The following is an 18,778-nucleotide window of genomic DNA, read 5'->3' as shown; positions in this document are numbered from 1 at the left end:
ATTCAAAGAAATTTAAACTCACCAATCAGAAGGTAGTAAAAAAGTACTAGACGTTTTTGAGGCACATTGTAAAATGTCTAGTCGAAATTTGTGTGTAGTCATTTCTAAATATGTCTAGTCAAATTTTCCACCAATCATCATCGTGAGCAAAAAAGAAATCACCAATAAGGTGATGCGGTTTTGGGCTCATTATTTATGCACAATTGTGAACCAATAATCGCCCGATTATCGAAAGGGAGGACCGGAGGCGTAACTATCAAACGACGTTACACGATAAAAATTTACACTAACTTTCTACTAGACAAAATGAAAATTACAAGACACAACACATTTGTCTCGACATTTTTCCACACTGTGTCTAGTAATTTTTTGAAGAACTGTCATTGGCTTTTTTCCAAATTTAGAAAATTTCATTGGACGAAACGGAAATTTCCTTTATCCGCCCATTCATTTTTACGTCTCAGCCCACTTATTTCAACGCTGCACTGACTCGATTTTTTTGAGATTTCACTAGACATAACGCCGTTTGTGTCACCATCGACATAAATTTGACTAGACAAGATTTTGTGTAGTAAACATCTCCCAAGTAACAAAATTTGGTAAACGCCTCGAATCGTTCCTTTAATAATCCTCAAATTTGATTAGTTCCCTAACTTATTCGAAATTTTTCATTGGATAGCTTCAAAAATATAATTTAAAATATTCTTATAAGGCACACCTTCTCCTGAAATTACAATGCAAAAAAGACATTATGACTACAAATTTTTAATTTTTAATAGACATAATCGAACAACCAATCGCTGACATATCAATTTTCATCTAACCAATAATATCGATATCACTTTTCAAACAGACCAATCGTTTGCATATCACTTTTTTAAATCACCCAATCAGTATTCCCGGAAATTTAAAGATTTCGACATTGACTACACTGTTGTTGCGAGATGTCATTGTATTTTAGAAGATTTTGTCGTGTAAAAAGATTATGAAGTCACGGCGTTTGTATCACAATTCAACTTTTAACTAGACATTTCTCGACGTTGCGAGATATCCGTGGATATTTGATATCATAAGCGACGTTTCCACTAGACATAATCAACCTACCAATCGCTGACATATCACTTTTAAACTAACCAATAATTTTGATATCACTTTTTAAACAGACCAATGGCTAATTTCTCTATCTTTTAAACATCCTTCGAACAGTCGCCTTAGCAGAAGCATTCCATTTTTATAGGTAACAAAAACTTGTTATATGAAGGACTCTCCTATATACTTAGGTAAGTTGTTTATGGATACTAACAGACGACACAGCAGAATGTAATTCTGAAATATTATAGATTACAAGAACTATTCATGTAAAGGACTCACTAGTAGTTTTTATTTGGTTATGGATGCGAACAGATGAAACAGCAGAAATATTATATTGAAAGGTAACAAGAGCTACTTAAATTAAGGACTCCTGTAAATGTTAAGAGATTTATGGATACGAGCACAGCAGTAATAACGAATATCTATTAATGAAAAGAACAAGACTTTTAAAGACTTCAATAATCATTTAGTGATATTTCACCTAAAACCACGAAGATGATTTAACATATATGGTAGTACAAAAATATCTAATTCTCAAATAAATGTTTAATACAATTAGAGAAAATTATGTAATTTTTTTAATTGTTAGTTTAACGCATAGAAATCTCGTAGGTAACTAGAATGCTGCCGAGCTTGTCGCTAGTTCGTTTTGAACCTTCAGCCAATGAGAGGCCGTAGAGTGGTTCCGCCTAGGAGGATAATAATCCTCCTTTTTTCCGTTACTATCGCGGGAGATTGGTGACGTCATTCTCTCTGGTGACATTAAATTCTGGGCAGAACCACTCTTTGAACTCTGATTGGCTGAGAACTGGCTATCGTCTGCCACGGCGTTTGGTCCATTTTCCGGTTACACGGCAGCATTCTAGTTACCTATGAGATTTCTATGGTTTAACGGGGTGAATTTGGTCTGACAACATTTCCAAGGGCCAGAATCTGAGGCATGTCATTCGAAAAAAGCTAACCAATAATGCGAATTACGTCCAAGTGTTTATAGGAGCTGAAGCGAGGATGGATGTATTATGTATTCTTGTTAAAATCTAATTTTTCGAGGTAGTTTAAGTCGTCTGCTAATATTTCTATATCTTTTTCTTGTGTGGCTTTCAGGGTGAGAAATAAGGATTTTATTTAAACTGGACCTGTGGCCAGTAGAGCCCACCATTTTTAACCTTAAAAATCAGGCTTTCATAATTTATGGTAAAATTATCTATTCTTGGCAATATGTGCTATAAACCCGACCCGAACCAGCCTACTGAGAGAGAGACTGTTTATATTTCTTTATGGTAACTGCTAAATTCGCTTCTTCTATACTGTGTGTAGAGTGTAGAGTAGACATTCTCACGACCAGGCTTGGAAATAAGGTTTATTTCTAAACTGGTCTATTTGGCCAGTAACTCCCAACTCTTGAATTATTTAAGTGGTCACGTAAACCAGTTGGTTAATAATACCGTTTAATACGGTAGATAATTTTAAATTAATAAACTGGACACTGGACCAGTGAACCCCTAGCTTTTGAATAAAAAAACTGGTACGAGCAATTAATAAACTGGTCTTTGACCCAGTGACCACCACTTATTTCCAAGCCTGCTCACGACACCCAGTCACCCACCCATACACACAATTGACACAAGGCCAAGCACACAGCATAGAAGCAAAGCCCAAACAATTTTAGGGATTAATTAAGAATTTTTTTAATTAACTAAAATTTTGAAGAGGAAAAACTTATAATTAATTAATTGGTCACCAGGGCCACTAACACCCCAAGCATTTAATTTTTAAACTGGAGATTGGCCTGTGATAGTGCCTTATTTCTCACACTGGTGGCTTTCCACTATAAGGGCTGCGTTCAACAACTCTAAAAAAGCTCAGCGCTGAGCTCCAACGGTCAGCGGTTTTTTGCTGAACGGGTTTTTTGACTTCCGGTTTTGACGTCACGTTGATCATCGGAGACTCAGCGGAAACATCGGCTGAGCGAGATGGTTTTTCCGTTGCTCATCGGTGTTGTGACGTCATTCGACAAAGTTAAAGGAGGGGTAGCAGACGATATTTTGTTCGTTCAGTCAGCGAACTATACAAATCGTACAACAACTTTTAGATTTTTCTGACCTAGCGTTGATTAAAAGAACTCAACGATAACAAAACGGATTTTCTCCGTTGATAGTTGTTGAACGCAGCCTAGGTCTGTCACACGATTAAGGCCATAGAGATAGAAAAGAAATAGAGGCACTATTGTATTTGGCGAAGTTGACCGCGAGTGCCGACCCCCTTTTCGCCAATGTAGGAAGTCATGAGATGGGCAGATTTCGTGGCGCCATCGCTGCGCGGTGAAATGAAATACATTTGGCCTTTTGGAAAACAACTGTCATTTGATGTAAACAAAGGAAGGATAGATGGCGTTGCATATTCTGCCCATCTCCGCTTTCATACATGCGTGGGGGGGATGAATTTTTCCGGTCTCTATGATTAAGGCGAGTAATTTTTTATTGGGAATTGTTAAAATAAATTTTAAATATAGGCCTATATAATAAATCAACTTTGACTAACATGCAATATCAGCAAGCACAATTGCTACTATCCCTTTATTGAAGAAAATAAATAAACAAACGAGATGACTTATTGTATTGTTACAGGTAATAAAAACTGTGTACTATTAATTAAAACATTTTTTTCTACATCACTTTACTATTCTTAAAGTACAAAGTTTAGAGACATAATTGGCAATTATTAATTAGGCTGCCAGTTATTTCAAGGGTTAATAGCATGCATGTAAAAGCTAGACTGTTTCACTATAACAGAAAGCAACTAAAATTCAAATGGTAGTTAGTTAGATTATGAGTTGGAAATATAAGGAAGTTTTCAAACCAAACTAAGATAATTTTGGCAAACCTAATTAACTGTAACCCTGGTTGTTTTGTTGGTTTAATATAATTTAATAAATGGGGCTGGTAGAGCCAGTGATCGTCATGTATACATCTTGCAGCGTACACAACTAAAGGTTGGACACAAGAGTTTTTTGGGGAGGATTTTTATATTTGATGTATGAAAGAGCGCAACATTTTTAAGTGGCAGGGAGTGGGACGCCACTGACTAGAGCTCTGCGTAACAGATAAATTAACTGACAAAATTTCGATTAATCGTAAATATTTTGGTTAACTGTTTATTTATGGATATTATCCATGGATAAACAACGATTTAACATGCAAAAAATAATTTATATTTTCGGAGAATTGTAGGTTATGGATAAAAACAAAGTAAGTGGTAAATTTTTATCCCAACCGCTGAGCTCTACCACTGACCATAGACTATAAAAGAATAATCTAATGAAACCCTACCATATACAGTTATTGTAACCCTATGTATTGTAGTAAAATCACTAAGAATAAAAACCAAATATTTTATACCACTAGTTTCGTCGGCCATTCTGTAATTTCATCAGGCGTGTACAGCAGTAGCGTCGCCAGGTTTTTCTAAATTGGTGGCGCTTAAGACATATAAGCCCCGTTTTCAATGACGATAAATTTCAGGCTTTTCCCTTTTGCTTTTTTGTCGCGCTTTTATTTCAAAATAAGCCTATATCAAATCCATTTAGATATCTGCTTCGCGTGACAAAAAAGCCGATAGAGAAGCTTCTCGCGGTTGGTTTTGACGCAAAAGCGTAATTTTTGTTAGAAAAATTCGTGATTGAAAACGGTTAAGCCCTGGTCAGGGGCATCCCTTCTAAGTAGATGGGAGGTGGAAACCCCCAAAAAGTTTTTTGTAAAGTTGAAAAATCGAAGCTGACTCTGCCAAAATGAAGTTTTTGGTGGCCTTTTTTTTAGGAAGGATTTTTTTCCAAAATAAATAAACTTGAGTGCTGCAGGTAGAACACTTCTACAGGCGCTGGTAGGCCAAAAATAGACTAATGGGAGGTTTAGAAGCGCATCTTCCAAATGCTTTTTCGGGCGATTGGATAAAGGTGTAAATATGTTTGTTTTTGCAACTGAAGCTCCAGGTTTCGTTCCAGGAGTGTTCAGTTGGAAAGGTCAGATTCACGGTTTTTTTTACTTATTTTGAATTTAAAAAGTTTGGAAAATAACCATATCGCGATAATTTTACCATTACTACGTATTGAGTTATAATTTGTTCTGAAGAATAAGTAAAACATTTACAAACTACGATCAAAAATTACTTCTTCACATCTGCCGCTTTGTCAATAACCATTGCTGGTGTAAGAGAGCAGTGTGGAATTTTGTTTTAATTCTCCCATTGGTCTATTTTTGGCCTACCAGTGACTGTTTCACCCGCAGGACGAATGAATGCATTTTTATTTGCCAAATTTCTTTTCGAGCAGGAAGGAACAAAGCTCACAGGCTATAATATATTACAAGTTGGAAATTTATATATTTATCTTAGATCTTATATTGAAATTGTTAAAATTATATATATTATACATATTACATACAAATTATTTACAAAGGTTTCTATACATGACGGTTTATTGTTTTGTTAGTTGGCCCGCTTGATGTCATTTTAAACCACCACCGCTTCAGGAGGTACTACGTGTTTTCAATTAGATGGCGTTCTCCCACATTTTCGAAGGCAAATAGGGTCACCATGGGAAACAAGTAATGTTCGACAACTCTTTCCTCCTCGAGCGTTGGACATTCACGAATGATATGGCACAGGTCTTCATTGGGTTCCCCACATAAGAGGCACGCGGTTTCATTTCCAAAGATTTCATGGAGACGTTTTCCAGTCGGTAGAGCTTCATACATACCTACATATTTATTTTCCTTTTGATTTTACAAACCCCTTTTGAAACCGGGAGGAAACCATTTAAAAATTGATTCTCAGGAGTTAATACAGAAATAAAATTTCTGGTGTACTAGGAGAAGTACCACGTATGAGGCTTACACCATATATAGTGTCCTCATTTTGCTGCCTCGAAAATTGTCCATGTATTTTTATACTATATTTTTCATACAAAAGTAACGCTAGCGAACTTGCTTTAAAAATTAGCAGACATTATGCATGGTTAAGATTCAAACTACCAGGTCGGCTGGTCGGCGATCGCCGAGGGCCCCGGCTCAACGTTAACCCCCTTGCTCGATTTGCCCATAAATATTGTTACAGGTTTTCCATTAGACCACTTACGTGAGTTACGAAGGGTAATTGTGAGTCTTATGAAACCGAAGTCGAAAATCAAACAAAAACCAACTGTCATTGGGGAACTGTCAGACTATTTAGTTAAACATTTTCATGTACTTCAGGGGCGTATTAACCATTAGGCAAAGTGGGCACGTGCCTAGGGCGCCATTTTTTAGGGGCGCCAAAACTCTGATAAAGCCCCACGATCCATGTACCTGGCTTGCCCATACTCAAAATAACGCCGAAAAGGTTTGGGGAAACTAAAACATATTTATTTAGTTATTAAAAACCGATGCGCCCCTCCTTAGCTGACCAATGCCAAGGGGCGCCAAATTTTCTGTGCCTTAAGGCGCCGAAAAGGTTAATCCGCCCCTGGTTTACTTGCTATGTGACGAAAGTCCGTCTGAAGAAAATATTATCAACGCTGTTAAACTTCTTAAAATGTTTGTAACTAGTGCAAAAGATATTTATGTAAAGGGAACATACGTGTACAATATACACAATTTATTACATATATCCGGACATGCTCAAATATTTGGAATCCTTGATAGTTTTTCTGCTTTTTCTTTCGAAACGTACCTAGGCCAACTTAAGAACATAGTACGAAGTTCGAATAAGCCATTACAACAAGTGCTAAACAGAATTGATGAACGGAATCGTTATTCCGCGACTTTTCAGATTAAACAGGTCAATTAAGGAACTAAATACGAACATAGTTTGTGTTAGTTAATAAAATGGCAGACAGGAATTTTTTCAATGCATTTTCCTTTCAATCAAGACGGGCGATAATGGTTGCAAGTGGAAAACTAGAGAAATAGTCATAGTTAAAAAATTTATAAAATATCGGGAATACGTATTTCTAGTTGGGAATTATTTTCTAATTTCTGAAGATGCGTACACATGCCCCTGCCCTTCAAAGAAATTGGGAATTGATTAAGTGTCCAACGCTTCAAATCTAAAAGCATGGTCAAGCGATCTTGTTTCAAAAAAGTTTTATTTTATGCCAACGTCAAAATCTTGTGCAATAGCAGTTCCTTTACTGCACAGTAGTTAGATTTGTGTCTTCTTAAGAGTTGAAATTTTAATCGAATTCAATGTGGTCAGGTTTCAAAAAGCTTGGCCCAAATATTCAACATTATTGGACTTTCAATATTTTTTACTAAAAATCTACTAATATATTTCCTGAATCTAACATATTTTCATATTTTTTGGCACCAAAATAAGTCTTGTAAAAATATATTTTATAATGAAAAAAGGGGGCAAGCTCTTAAAGGGTTTGAGACTGAAATAATTAGTAAAATTATGAATTTTAGGACCCTTATATTCACATTAACAATGTACATGGTGGTGGAATTTGAGGATGCGAACCAAGAAGGCTATCGCGAAAGTGGCATTATAAACCAACTGTGGTACGATGAAAAGAAAAAAAAACCTGCTTTTGGCCCCCATATCGAAGCCAAGATAAAATAGATAAAGCTTTAAGCAGCTCAGAGATTCCATCGGACAATTGGAAGTCGTGTGGAATTAATAAGAGTATTCTACACAACAAGTATGTATGAATTATTATAAAATATTACTATATTATATTATATTATTATTATATATTGTATTATATTATTATTACATATTATATCATTATATATACGCCAATGACTTGCCCAACTGTGTGAAGTCGTCCAAACTGAAGTGGTTCGCGGACGACACGAAAGTTTATGGCATTGTTACGAGCGTTAGTGATTGTTGGAAATTACAGGAAGATCTCTCCAACATCGCTAATTGGTGCGCTTTGAACAACTTACTTATTAAAGAAAATAAGAGCCTGGCCATAACATTAACGAGAAAGGTTAATAAGGTCTATTATCCATATTCGTTAAATGGCGAAAGGATACCGAGGACGTCAACACTAAAAGATCTAGGCATCCTTATCGATGAAGGCCTAAACTTCCGAGAGCTTGTTATTCGGTGTCCTAACACTTTCTAGGGCATTAAAATCGATCACCTGCTTCAAAACTCTTTACTTTGCCTTAGTTATGATAACCTACGCAATGCTGTCCTGGGGAGGTTGCGCCGAATATCTTTTTAAAGAAATCGAGAATGTACAACGGAAATTCATCAAGCTTTCCTCCGAAAAGAGCCGTACATACATGAATATTTGCTAGACATCTTGGGCATGGATACTATTAAATTTTTTTCATGTAAGCGTGAACTGATATTTCTTAAAAAAAACCATAGTACAATCGCAATGCTCCGATTTAACTAACTCCCTCATATTTCACGAGCCAATTCAAAACACTCGAAAAAAATTTCTTATGTAAAAACTAAAGTGTTATCGCCTATGTTGCGAATGCAAAATACATGTAATTTATTTTCGGACACTTGATATTATTTCATGCAAATTTTCAAATATCGTTAAAATGTAAATATTGCTTATAATCATTGTTTAAATATTAACCTGTATAATAACTATTGTAAAAAACTTGAATTTTGTCTCCGTTATTACCCTTAAAAAACAATTGTAACTTATTTTCGGACACCAATTATTTATTTCGTGCAAATTTTCAGATTTCTTTAAAATGTACATATTGTATACAATGTTTATTTGAAGATATGAACCTTTATAAATACACCTTTGATGAACAACTTTTTGAAAACCGTTAAAATGAAAATATTGTAAAATTATCATTTAAAGCTACGAACCTGTATTATTTAAGCTCTTTAACCCGAGGGGTCGGACACTTTCCATTATTTTGTAGGGGATTTTGTAGAGATTTTGGTGATTTTATCATTACATTTTGAAGTGATTTTGGGATTTCAATGTTAATTTACCATAGATAGAGTTAAAAGATTTTGCGATTTTAGACAAAGTACGGGATTTTGGAAAATCCCGTACGGAAATATTCTATAAAATTTCTATAAAAATGTATAGAACTGTATAGAACACCATAAAATTTCTATAAAGTCAAAAATCTCTATGCAATATTCTTATAAGTTTTTATAGAGTAGTTTCAATGGAATTGACTTTATAAGAGTTCCGTAAGACTGTGATAAAGATTCCATCCTTTTTCTTTAGAAACTTTCTGCAAAAATTTCAAAGTTTAATGCGTTTGATTTTATTGGAATATTGAGATTTTGATAAAAGTTTTATGGTGCTTTATAAAAAGCACAGGGGTGTACGAAAGTTTCAGATAAAAGGAGATATCGCTAATTTTTGGCGGACTGCCTCACCTACAAAGGCTACAAGCTTTTGAAGTCCCTTTTAAACCAATTAATGTTTGCTTAGTATTATAATTATCGCTTAATATGTAATGAATTTTTTACGTATTTTATTAGACATGTTTTTTTTAATTTATACACTCGTTTTATTTTAATTATATACATTTGGTACGTACGTTATAAATACTGAATATTCCCAATACGTTTTAAACAAATTAATCACATTCTATTAAATTTGGAAAATTAGTTACATACATCTTTCTATTATTATTATTATCTAAAACAATAAGTTTTTCAGCAATTAAATCATTTATATAATACGCTATAATTTCTTTTGAGATTTTTACCCTCTGACAAATTTTAATTAAAGTACGTGTTATTTGGCCATGTTTTTTAAGCTTTTTAATAAGAATTAAATGATCTTTATCACAAAAACATATATCTTTATCTCTATCACAGCCACAATGCTTAATACTAACAAAACTATCAATTAAGCCATACGTGTCATCATTTAACCGAACTCCACAATTATTCCTATTTGAGGTACATTTTGTTGAAAAAGTAAAGCCCTTAATTGTAATTTTATCATAGCTAAATGTTTATGCAGAAGAAATATCGCTATTGAAAACTGACTCGACTGTGAATCTCTGCTTCTCACTAAGGTTTGACCTCTTCGGCAGTGAATGAGAGAAACTCTTGTTTGCAATCTTTGTTACCTTTTTAAGATATGGATAACCTCTTAAAAGTTCACGAAAATAACTTTCTAAGAACGATCGGCCATTAGAAAAGGCGTCCTCAGAAAGCTCTCTCATTTTTCTAAGAATTACATATTTTTCCGCTATTTGAATAGGAACCTTTTGAGTTCCATGAAAGAGGGTCATTATTTTTCCATTCATGTTCTCAAACTGGAAACACGAGACTAAAAAAAGAGGTCCCCAATTTCTGGCAGTCTCAGGTAAATGTAAAAGCAAGTGTATATTGTAAGTCATATTTTCTCGTCCATAGAGTTTAGCAATTTTCTTAACGAAAAGCTCTAAGTAAAAACTTACTTCGTCTACCATATTTAATGTCAATTTGGAAGAAAGTAAAATATTTATTCCCAAAACAAGGTTAAGCCAATGATTTTAAAATTTTCAGGTAAATATCCTTTCAATACATGCGGGGAGTAAAAGAGTAGCCAAGAGCGCCACTCATTTGCCTTCCATTGTTTTCGTTCTGTAATTGATCTGGGCAAACGACTAATTTCATCCGGGGGCTTTAAGCTTAAAAGTTTCTTATCTAACATTGCAATTTCTCTACCAATATAGTACGGGTTGTTGTGACTGGAACTATCAAACCACAAGCTAGCTATAGCTTTTACAACGCCTTGGCACACACAGTGCATATAGTCAACCGAAAAACCCTTCACTATATCAAAATGTGACAGTAGCATTAAAATTGAGAACCCTCTAACCCCATTTACTCGTACTGAACTGCATCTTTGGCATCACTTGCCATTTGTTGGGCACTACTACTTATTACATCAGATTTAAATTCATAAATTCGGCTTTGGCCATTAAACCTTTTCACAGTTGCTCCTTCGTGAAGACACCAATTACAACCATTTTTACCATTAAATTGGGTTACTTTTTGTAGCTTGCAACGAGCAACTGAATCGCACGTGCAAGCTCCTGGAAATACTTTTACTATATGTTGGTTATACAGGGTGTCTGAAAATATTCGGCATGGACATTTTTCTCAAAAACCACTCATACTTAAAATCTTAAATTTTCAGGATATGTTCCTTAGAAATGGTTCTCTTTAGTCTGTGAATTTCAGAAGAATCGGAAAATATTTCTCGGATTTGGAAAAATTATTTTTGCACCGGCAGGTGGTAGACAAAAATGTTCAATGACAAAGTTGAAGAGAATACTCTGAAACCTAAGAATACATTTTGTTCTGTGAATTTAGGGGTGTTTGGACCTAGATAATGGGGCCCGAAAAATAACAAGTTGGTACTACCCAAATTATGCTTTTTGTTTAAAAGTTACAAAAATTTTCCGATGATTCCCCCTTCTATTCTGCTGCTATGCAAGTCTCGCTACGATAAACGAGATTTTGGAAAGTTCTTCAGACCATATCAGGTGTGACCTAGGAAATTCCATTTTCACTACTTGCCATTCTTATGCTCGACCTTGGTAATCCTATTAAATAAGCGAGAACATTAATTTCCACGTCGATTTTGTTAGGACCTTCTCCTTCACCTCTTCCATACAAATTGAGACTCGAATCAGTAGCTTAGCTGAAAACTCAAGAGGCTTCCCCGCAAAAAGCTCAATGGGCCCCGCTCCTAACTCCGCGGGCCCTGTGGACCATCATCTTCACCACTTTCACAAACAGCACGACGAACAGTATGATTATTTGGAGTGTTATTGGGAAAGGGCCTTCAAAATAAACGTCTAATAAAGCAGCGTTTCGATCACCTTCACCAAAACACCACTCGACAATTAACGCGTGCTGTTCATGATTAAAACGAGGCTTACTTGATGCGTTCTGATTGAATTGCATAGCAGCAGAAGGGGGAATAATCGGACCATTTTTGTAAATTAATAAATTTTTACATTTGATAACCATTCTTATTATTTTTGATGTGTTAAAAACTAACAAGTAAGTACTTTTAAACAAAAAGCAGAATTTGGGTAGTACCAACTTGTTTTTTTTCGGGCCCCATTATCTAGGTCCAAACACCCCTAAATTCACAGAACAAAATGTATTCTTAGGTTTCAGAGTATTCTCTTCAACTTTGTCATTGAACATTTTTGTCTACCACCTGCCGGTGAAAAAATAATTTTTCCAAATCCGAGAAATATTTTCCGTTTCTTCTGAAATTCACAGATTAAAAAGGTCCATTACTAAGGAACATATCCTGAAAATTTCAGATTTTTAGTATGAGTGATGTTCGAGAAAAATGTCCATGCCGAATATTTTCAGACACCCTGTATGTAAAACCAATCTTTGATAACCTGTTCATTTCATCAATGAACGGTTTCAGAAAACAGTTCATCTCTGGTGCTTCAGAACCAAACCAAAGTGCAGCGATTTGAACACTCCTATTTTCCAATTCATTAACAGTATATAACAATGGCCAAATTGAATATCCCGATGAATGGAATACGGGCACACCATCAGTGTTCCAAGTAGTAGATAAAGCATGCTTTCCCGTTGGTAAACGCTTATACATGGCCCCTAACTCAAATAATGGCGCACTATTAGTTTTTATGGTTTCAGCTTCTTTATCACGTTCTTGAAGTAAAGTTCTTAATTGGTCCTCTACAGAAAAAACTAAAAAAAAAATCCATTTTCCAAACCAGTGTCTATGCAGTAATACGTTTGACAATAATTGCAGAATGCACTAGCTAATCCAATATAAGAATTGCATTTTTTATTTTTGCAATATGCGTGGAATGTGTAGTTTGACTTTGCTCCCTCAAAATGTTTATAAAATAAAAAAAGAGTACGAGGAATTATTGACTCTTCTGGTAAGAGGAACGAGATCAATTTCAGAAGGGACGCTGTAGACTCTTTATACAACTTGAAGCGAATTATGTGAGCCATCACCAATAACAAAAATTGTTTTAAATTCACTTCAGCCTTTGGATAAATTTCTTCATCCTAATTGAAGTAAAAACATTACTTAATAAATACTTATCATTAGATAAAATAATTTCATTTCCAATCCAAAAATTAACAAGTATTCACAGATATTTATTCAATTAATTCTGTATAATTTGTACGAATTTGCTCAAAAATATCTAAATATTTCTATTAACTATCCTAACAAACTAAAAAATGGCAATACTTTGGAAAAATAAATCCGGTGATAAACTATAAATTTTAATTTGTAAATACTAATTGTGAATCCTTGAATATTTCTATGTGATATGATACTTATGATATAACGTTACTTATGATAAAAGCGATATAAATTTTAAACAATTAACCATATTCATGAAATCTGCATAACGGTCATGCCCACCTCTACCATTCTCAATAGTAATTAAAATAAATAAATTTATCCCTAAGACCTTATTTTAATTTCAGAAGATAACTTACGAGTTCTGTAGAAAAAATATCTTCTTCATTTTTTTCAGAATCTAAAAACTGACATTGAAAACTTTAATTACTAATATAACTAACATAACATTTTATCTAAGAATTATAATTCTAAAAATTATAAAAGTTTATTTAGGGAACACAACCTAACTTTAGTTTGGTTTTTCTCATTAAGTTTATTTAATTTAGATCAAACAAATTACTGACATTAATTGACTCATAGGAGTTCACACTTTGTTCTTCACAAATTGAAATATGTTGATCATTAGAATGAGTTGATGTGGAGGAGATCATTGGCAAATTTGCGTTATCGTCATCTGTATTACTGTTATTGCAATCATTCGAAGATACATCATTTTCCTCATCCTGTGCCAGTTGATTATTTTCCTGAGCATTAATTCTTCTCTTTTTTATTCCATTTCCCATGAGTCTTCTAATTTCATAATCGTCACAAGAACTCGATAATGAGTCTTCTAATGACGTCTCTATTGTGTCTTGAATAATATAGTTTTCGTACTGCCGCAATCTGTATTCTGTTCGCCTTGGAATTCCACCTTTCCGATCATCAGGCTTCCATAAGTATCTTTTATAAGGCATATCTGTCTCTTTATGAGTTTATGTAGTCTTAAATTTTATGATTTTTATCATTTAGTAGTGTAAAGGCTTAATTTCCTGATATTCCGGTTAATGAAATGATGAAATCAACTGTAGTATTATATAATCATAATAATTATTATTTCAAATTGAGCAATTTGTGGTCATTGATAACTTAAGTGGTTCAATAATAACCATAGATTATTATTAACTTACTTTAACTGGAGTTTTTCAACATTTACTGCAATGCCGACACTTGCTTTAAAGCAAGTGGCGACCCCTGTGTAGTAGCATTCCCGTTCAATAGATGTCGCTAGCGTAGTTATTAAAAAATGATAGAAACAAGTTGCTCAAGCCAATTAAGCCTCTAAAGGCGTGAACTAACAGCTACCAAGTTGCTAATAGGCGTTTTGAAGTCACATGCTTATAAAGACTACTTAATTTCTGAATTGACAAATCCTTAAGTTTTCAGCTTATTTTTTTATTCTAAAATATGGAGAAAATGACAGTCCTTCCATTACCTAGTCCGTCTTAATAAAAATTATTTGTTTGGTAGTTGTGCTTGTGCATTTCGGCAACGGCTTGTCAAAAAAAGTCAAATTGTTACCTAGGCTTACAAATTCGTTTAGCGTTTACAACGTTTAGTATGGCTAAAGGTTCAGGTAAAACATATATATATTTTGTTTTTAAAAGTTTGTATTGGTATAAAGATATTTTTAAATATAGGTGGAAAACATAGAGTTAGCTTGAATGATGAGGCATTTATCGCTTTCCAAACGGAAAGAAATAAAAGAGGGATGTCATTAGATGCTTTTGTGCTACTTCTGTTGAAAAAACTGTAAGTTAATTCAAATTTAAATATGTTATTTTTAGCTTTCATATATTAAACTTTTCAATAAGCAATGAGACTCCCTCTCCAATCAAAATATCAGTTGCAATACAAGCAACACCGGAGACTAAATCAGTTGGGTCCCAAAAAAGAGACGAAGAACTATCATCTGTTCAAGACAAACCAACTCAAACAGATAGGAAATATTTTGGAGATATTCAAACTCAGACAGTTGGGAAACAATTCAGAGATTATGAAACTCAAACTGACTTTAGTATATTTGCTACAAAACTAAAGAACTATGAAAGAATACCACAAGCTAGTACGAAGTTACTCATGCTTAATTTGATATATTTAGTTTGATTAATTTTTTTATGTAGGACCAGTCTCTCATTTAACCTACGGTTTAGCTGCTGAGTCTCCAGAAAGCACACCAGAGAAGCTTATACAGAGGTCTCAATCATTAACATCCACCCCAACCACTCCTATTAAGACCAGAGTTTCACTACGAAGTCAAAACTTATTTGGATCTCTAATGAATGTATCTCCTATGTGTGTTAATTATTACATATACTTTGCAATACACATGTCTAATATATCATTACTGATAGCTCGGAACACAATGATGAATTCTTATACAAGGGAGATGAAGATTTGTCTAACAGTGAAGATGATGATATGGAAGAGTCATCGACATTAAAAGCGGATGAAAATAAGACTGCAAGTCAAGAAGAACATGAAGTGGCTGGTGGCTTTGAGAAAATTGAGTATGTGGTTTATTATTAGAACTGTAAATACATTTATCAATATTTTCTAAATTGGTATTAGCAATTATTTTACCACCTGTTGCTAGTGGGGCACCCAGAAAATTATTCATATGAGGGGGAAAACTTGATTAGGGGGGTCCTTGTTTCTCTCTGGGTGAGCTACTGGTGGTTGCCAGGCTGTTCTAATTATAATTCTAATGGCTTCCAATTAAAAGATATGCAAAATTTAGATGCCTTTCTATTTAAAAAATGCCTTGTTCAACGTATTTTTTATATAATTTAGCATTGATGAAGATGTTGTAGAAAATGAATTGAACTTTTCTCATACTTTCACTGAAGAAGATTTATCTCCTGAAGTAGTAATGAGACCATTGTACAATTACAAAAGTCATATAACTAATTTGAATTAAATTTTAAATAGGATGATTTAAAGCATGATGATTTGGAAGAAATTGAGTCCGATTTAAGTTCTTTGGTGATAGAGCCAAGTTTTATAGTAAGTTTTACACAAATGTTTTATGTAAAATCAGGTTGTATGTCTTAAAATAAGGGTTCAGTAACCTTTAGGTTTTGTGGGGCCTTAAGTAAGTTTGGCCCAACCTCAAAAGCCATGTTGTAGAGGTTTTTTAACAATACTCTCATTTCAAGAATAATGTTGAAAGTTTATTCTTACTATTCATGGATTTATTAATTTTGAAATTACTACCTTCAAAGAAATAAGACATTTTCTAATTATGAAAATTGGTATAGATTACTAATTCACTAGTAGTAAAATGTATATTATTTTTATTGCTAAATTCCATATACAAAGTAAATTACTAAATCATCTTTATACTAAAATTACTAATTATAGCTAATTATTAAAAAAAATTGCAAATAAATAATTACTTTTTCAATTTATATAATGTTTGTGATTTTTGTTAAAAATTTCTGAATATCAATTTTTATATTCGTAAAACTAAATTTCATAAATTAGTAACTTAAGATTGCAGGTTGTTTTAAAAACTTTAAATATTCATTATAAATCAGTAAATTATACTTCATTTTTTTGTATAGTTTTATATTATTGATTTCAATTTATAGATGATGATTTTTGTGTTAAATAATTATTTTCAGCCTCATTCCGATCCGACCAAATACCATGTAAATGACTCGATGGCATTAGTGCACTATCCAACACTCCTAAATTTAATCAAAATGGCATACGGCGTAAGATGCAAGTGGTGTTCGGAACCAGTTGCCTATGACACAAAGCCAATTGGTTCTGCCATTTTAGTATCTTTTAAATGTTCAGGTCCTGGCAGTGATGGCAAACGTCATCTCAAAGTGAGCATTTGACTATTTACTTGCCACTTAAATTTATACAATTGTACTGATTTTTTTTAGGGAAAATGGGCAAGTCAACCCATGTTTCATGGGCTATATTCTGGGAATTTAGCTATTGCAAGCTGTATTCCTTTATCAGGAAATATCTACGGCAAGATTGCTTTGCTTATGAGGCACACAAAAATATTTTTCTTTGGAAAAGACACCTATTACTGGTAAGACATGTTTTTTTTCTTCGAGTACTTACTGAATAACATGCTCTGTGTCCAGTGGCGTTGCCTCAATGGCCTAGTGATAGTACAGGAGACAGCGGAGTGGCTTTATTTTTTTGGTTCCCTCGGTATGGGTTGCATAACCGCCTAGGGCCCGGTTGTACTGAGAAAAATTGAAAAACGTATATCTCGCCACTGTGACAGCCTGAGCTTTTGAACAGGATATGACCTTCAGCATTTCGAAGTACGGTCTCAATTACGGTGACCGTAACAATATGCGCGTTGACTATAGTATTTATGTTATGGATCTTACAATATTGGTGATTTAAGGGTCTGGAGCCCCTCTGTCTGGTTACCAAACGTCACATACTAAAGCATAATATATTTACTAATCTCACTGTGGGCCTAGACGCACTTATAGGTTAGCAGCGAAATGCTAGACTTCACATTAACATCCCACTGTTCCGCCATGCTGTCAAAGAGCCTACTTCATTCTTAAACTTTTACTACTAACGTAAAACTCATGGCCACAAAGCGAAAATCGTGAACACGCGAGTTAAAACTAGTATTCGACGATGGCATTTAACATACAGGGTGATTAAAAGTTGGATTTCCTGGCGTCTGGACTTTTTTTCCTGCGAAACTCACTGGACATTCGGGAAGCAGGTAGGGGACTTCTTGCGCTAACAAACCGAATGGGACTCAGAGTCTCAGAGTTAACCCTACTCACCAGTATTATGTTATCATATTTTCTCATTTTACTGGGAATGTGCGGATAACCTTTTACCAAGGGTTATCAGTACGGTTTTCGGTTCGGTTAATCTAACCGAATTTTCAGAATTTTTTGAGAAACCGTTATCGGTTCGAAATTCGTTTTGGGGGCTTATAAAGTATTCGATAATTTCGGTTAGAGATTTATTTACTCGGATTTTTTTTTAATTTGGTTAATAAATTTCAATTTTTTTTTAATTATTATTTTTCATAATAAATATCTGAATAAAAAGATAAATATCGGGTATCCGAGTTATTTTAACACACGAAGCCTATTTTTAACTGAAAATAGGAGCGGGATACGGGATAGGGGGAGCCAACAGGTAGAGAAGAAGCCCACTAAAAGTGACGACAGAGGTTTTTTGAAAACACGTTGGGCCTTTGGAAGGAAAAAAAGCGGCTGATTAGGGGGGAAGCCGCGTGTTTGAGATAAGTTATAGTTTTACAGTTTTACTTTCGCCTCTCTAATTTACTCTCACCAGTTCCGTGCAGACAGAAACTGCCTTTTTATCAATCTATCTCCCTATAACGGTAAAACCTTTAATTTAGGCTAATGCCCATTTCTTTGTTTGAAGAAAGCTATTTATGATGTCAAATGAAGCCTCAGCTGATAATTAGGTTAATAGTTAATCGTTTATTATTCTAATGAAAACGATTACACGATTTGTATTTGAAAAGAAATCGATTACTAAACCGAAATTTATCAAAATTGAAGCCGATAACCGATTTTCAAGTTTCCATAAACCGATAACCGAAGC

The 18,778-nt window shown here is 34.1% G+C and overlaps 1 protein-coding gene across 1 annotated transcript; it reads left to right on the top strand.

Annotated features, from left to right (window-relative positions):
* The first annotated feature begins 14,761 nt into the window (after window positions 1-14,761).
* Window positions 14,762-16,121, top strand: LOC149958494 (uncharacterized). Its single transcript, XM_090167200.1, has 6 exons — window positions 14,762-14,777; window positions 14,842-14,953; window positions 15,016-15,266; window positions 15,325-15,496; window positions 15,556-15,711; window positions 15,995-16,121. Exons 1-6 carry the CDS (start codon window positions 14,762-14,764, stop codon window positions 16,119-16,121), a joined length of 834 nt encoding a protein of 277 aa, XP_090023326.1.
* The last annotated feature ends 2,657 nt before the right edge of the window (window positions 16,122-18,778 follow it).

Source organism: Leiobunum rupestre, chromosome 2, assembly GCF_980474605.1.
Source record: "Leiobunum rupestre chromosome 2, qqLeiRupe1.1.hap1, whole genome shotgun sequence".
Taxonomy (NCBI): domain Eukaryota; kingdom Metazoa; phylum Arthropoda; class Arachnida; order Opiliones; family Sclerosomatidae; genus Leiobunum; species Leiobunum rupestre.
Note: the sequence above shows the minus strand (reverse complement) of the source record. Positions and strands in the feature narration are given on the sequence as shown.

Excerpts from the sequence above, each read along its gene's own strand:
- LOC149958494 (XM_090167200.1), top strand. Across the intron at positions 14,954-15,015 it reads CTACTTCTGTTGAAAAAACT|CAATGAGACTCCCTCTCCAA; the intron begins GTAAGTTAATTC and ends CTTTTCAATAAG. Across the intron at positions 15,267-15,324 it reads TGAAAGAATACCACAAGCTA|GACCAGTCTCTCATTTAACC; the intron begins GTACGAAGTTAC and ends TTTTTTATGTAG.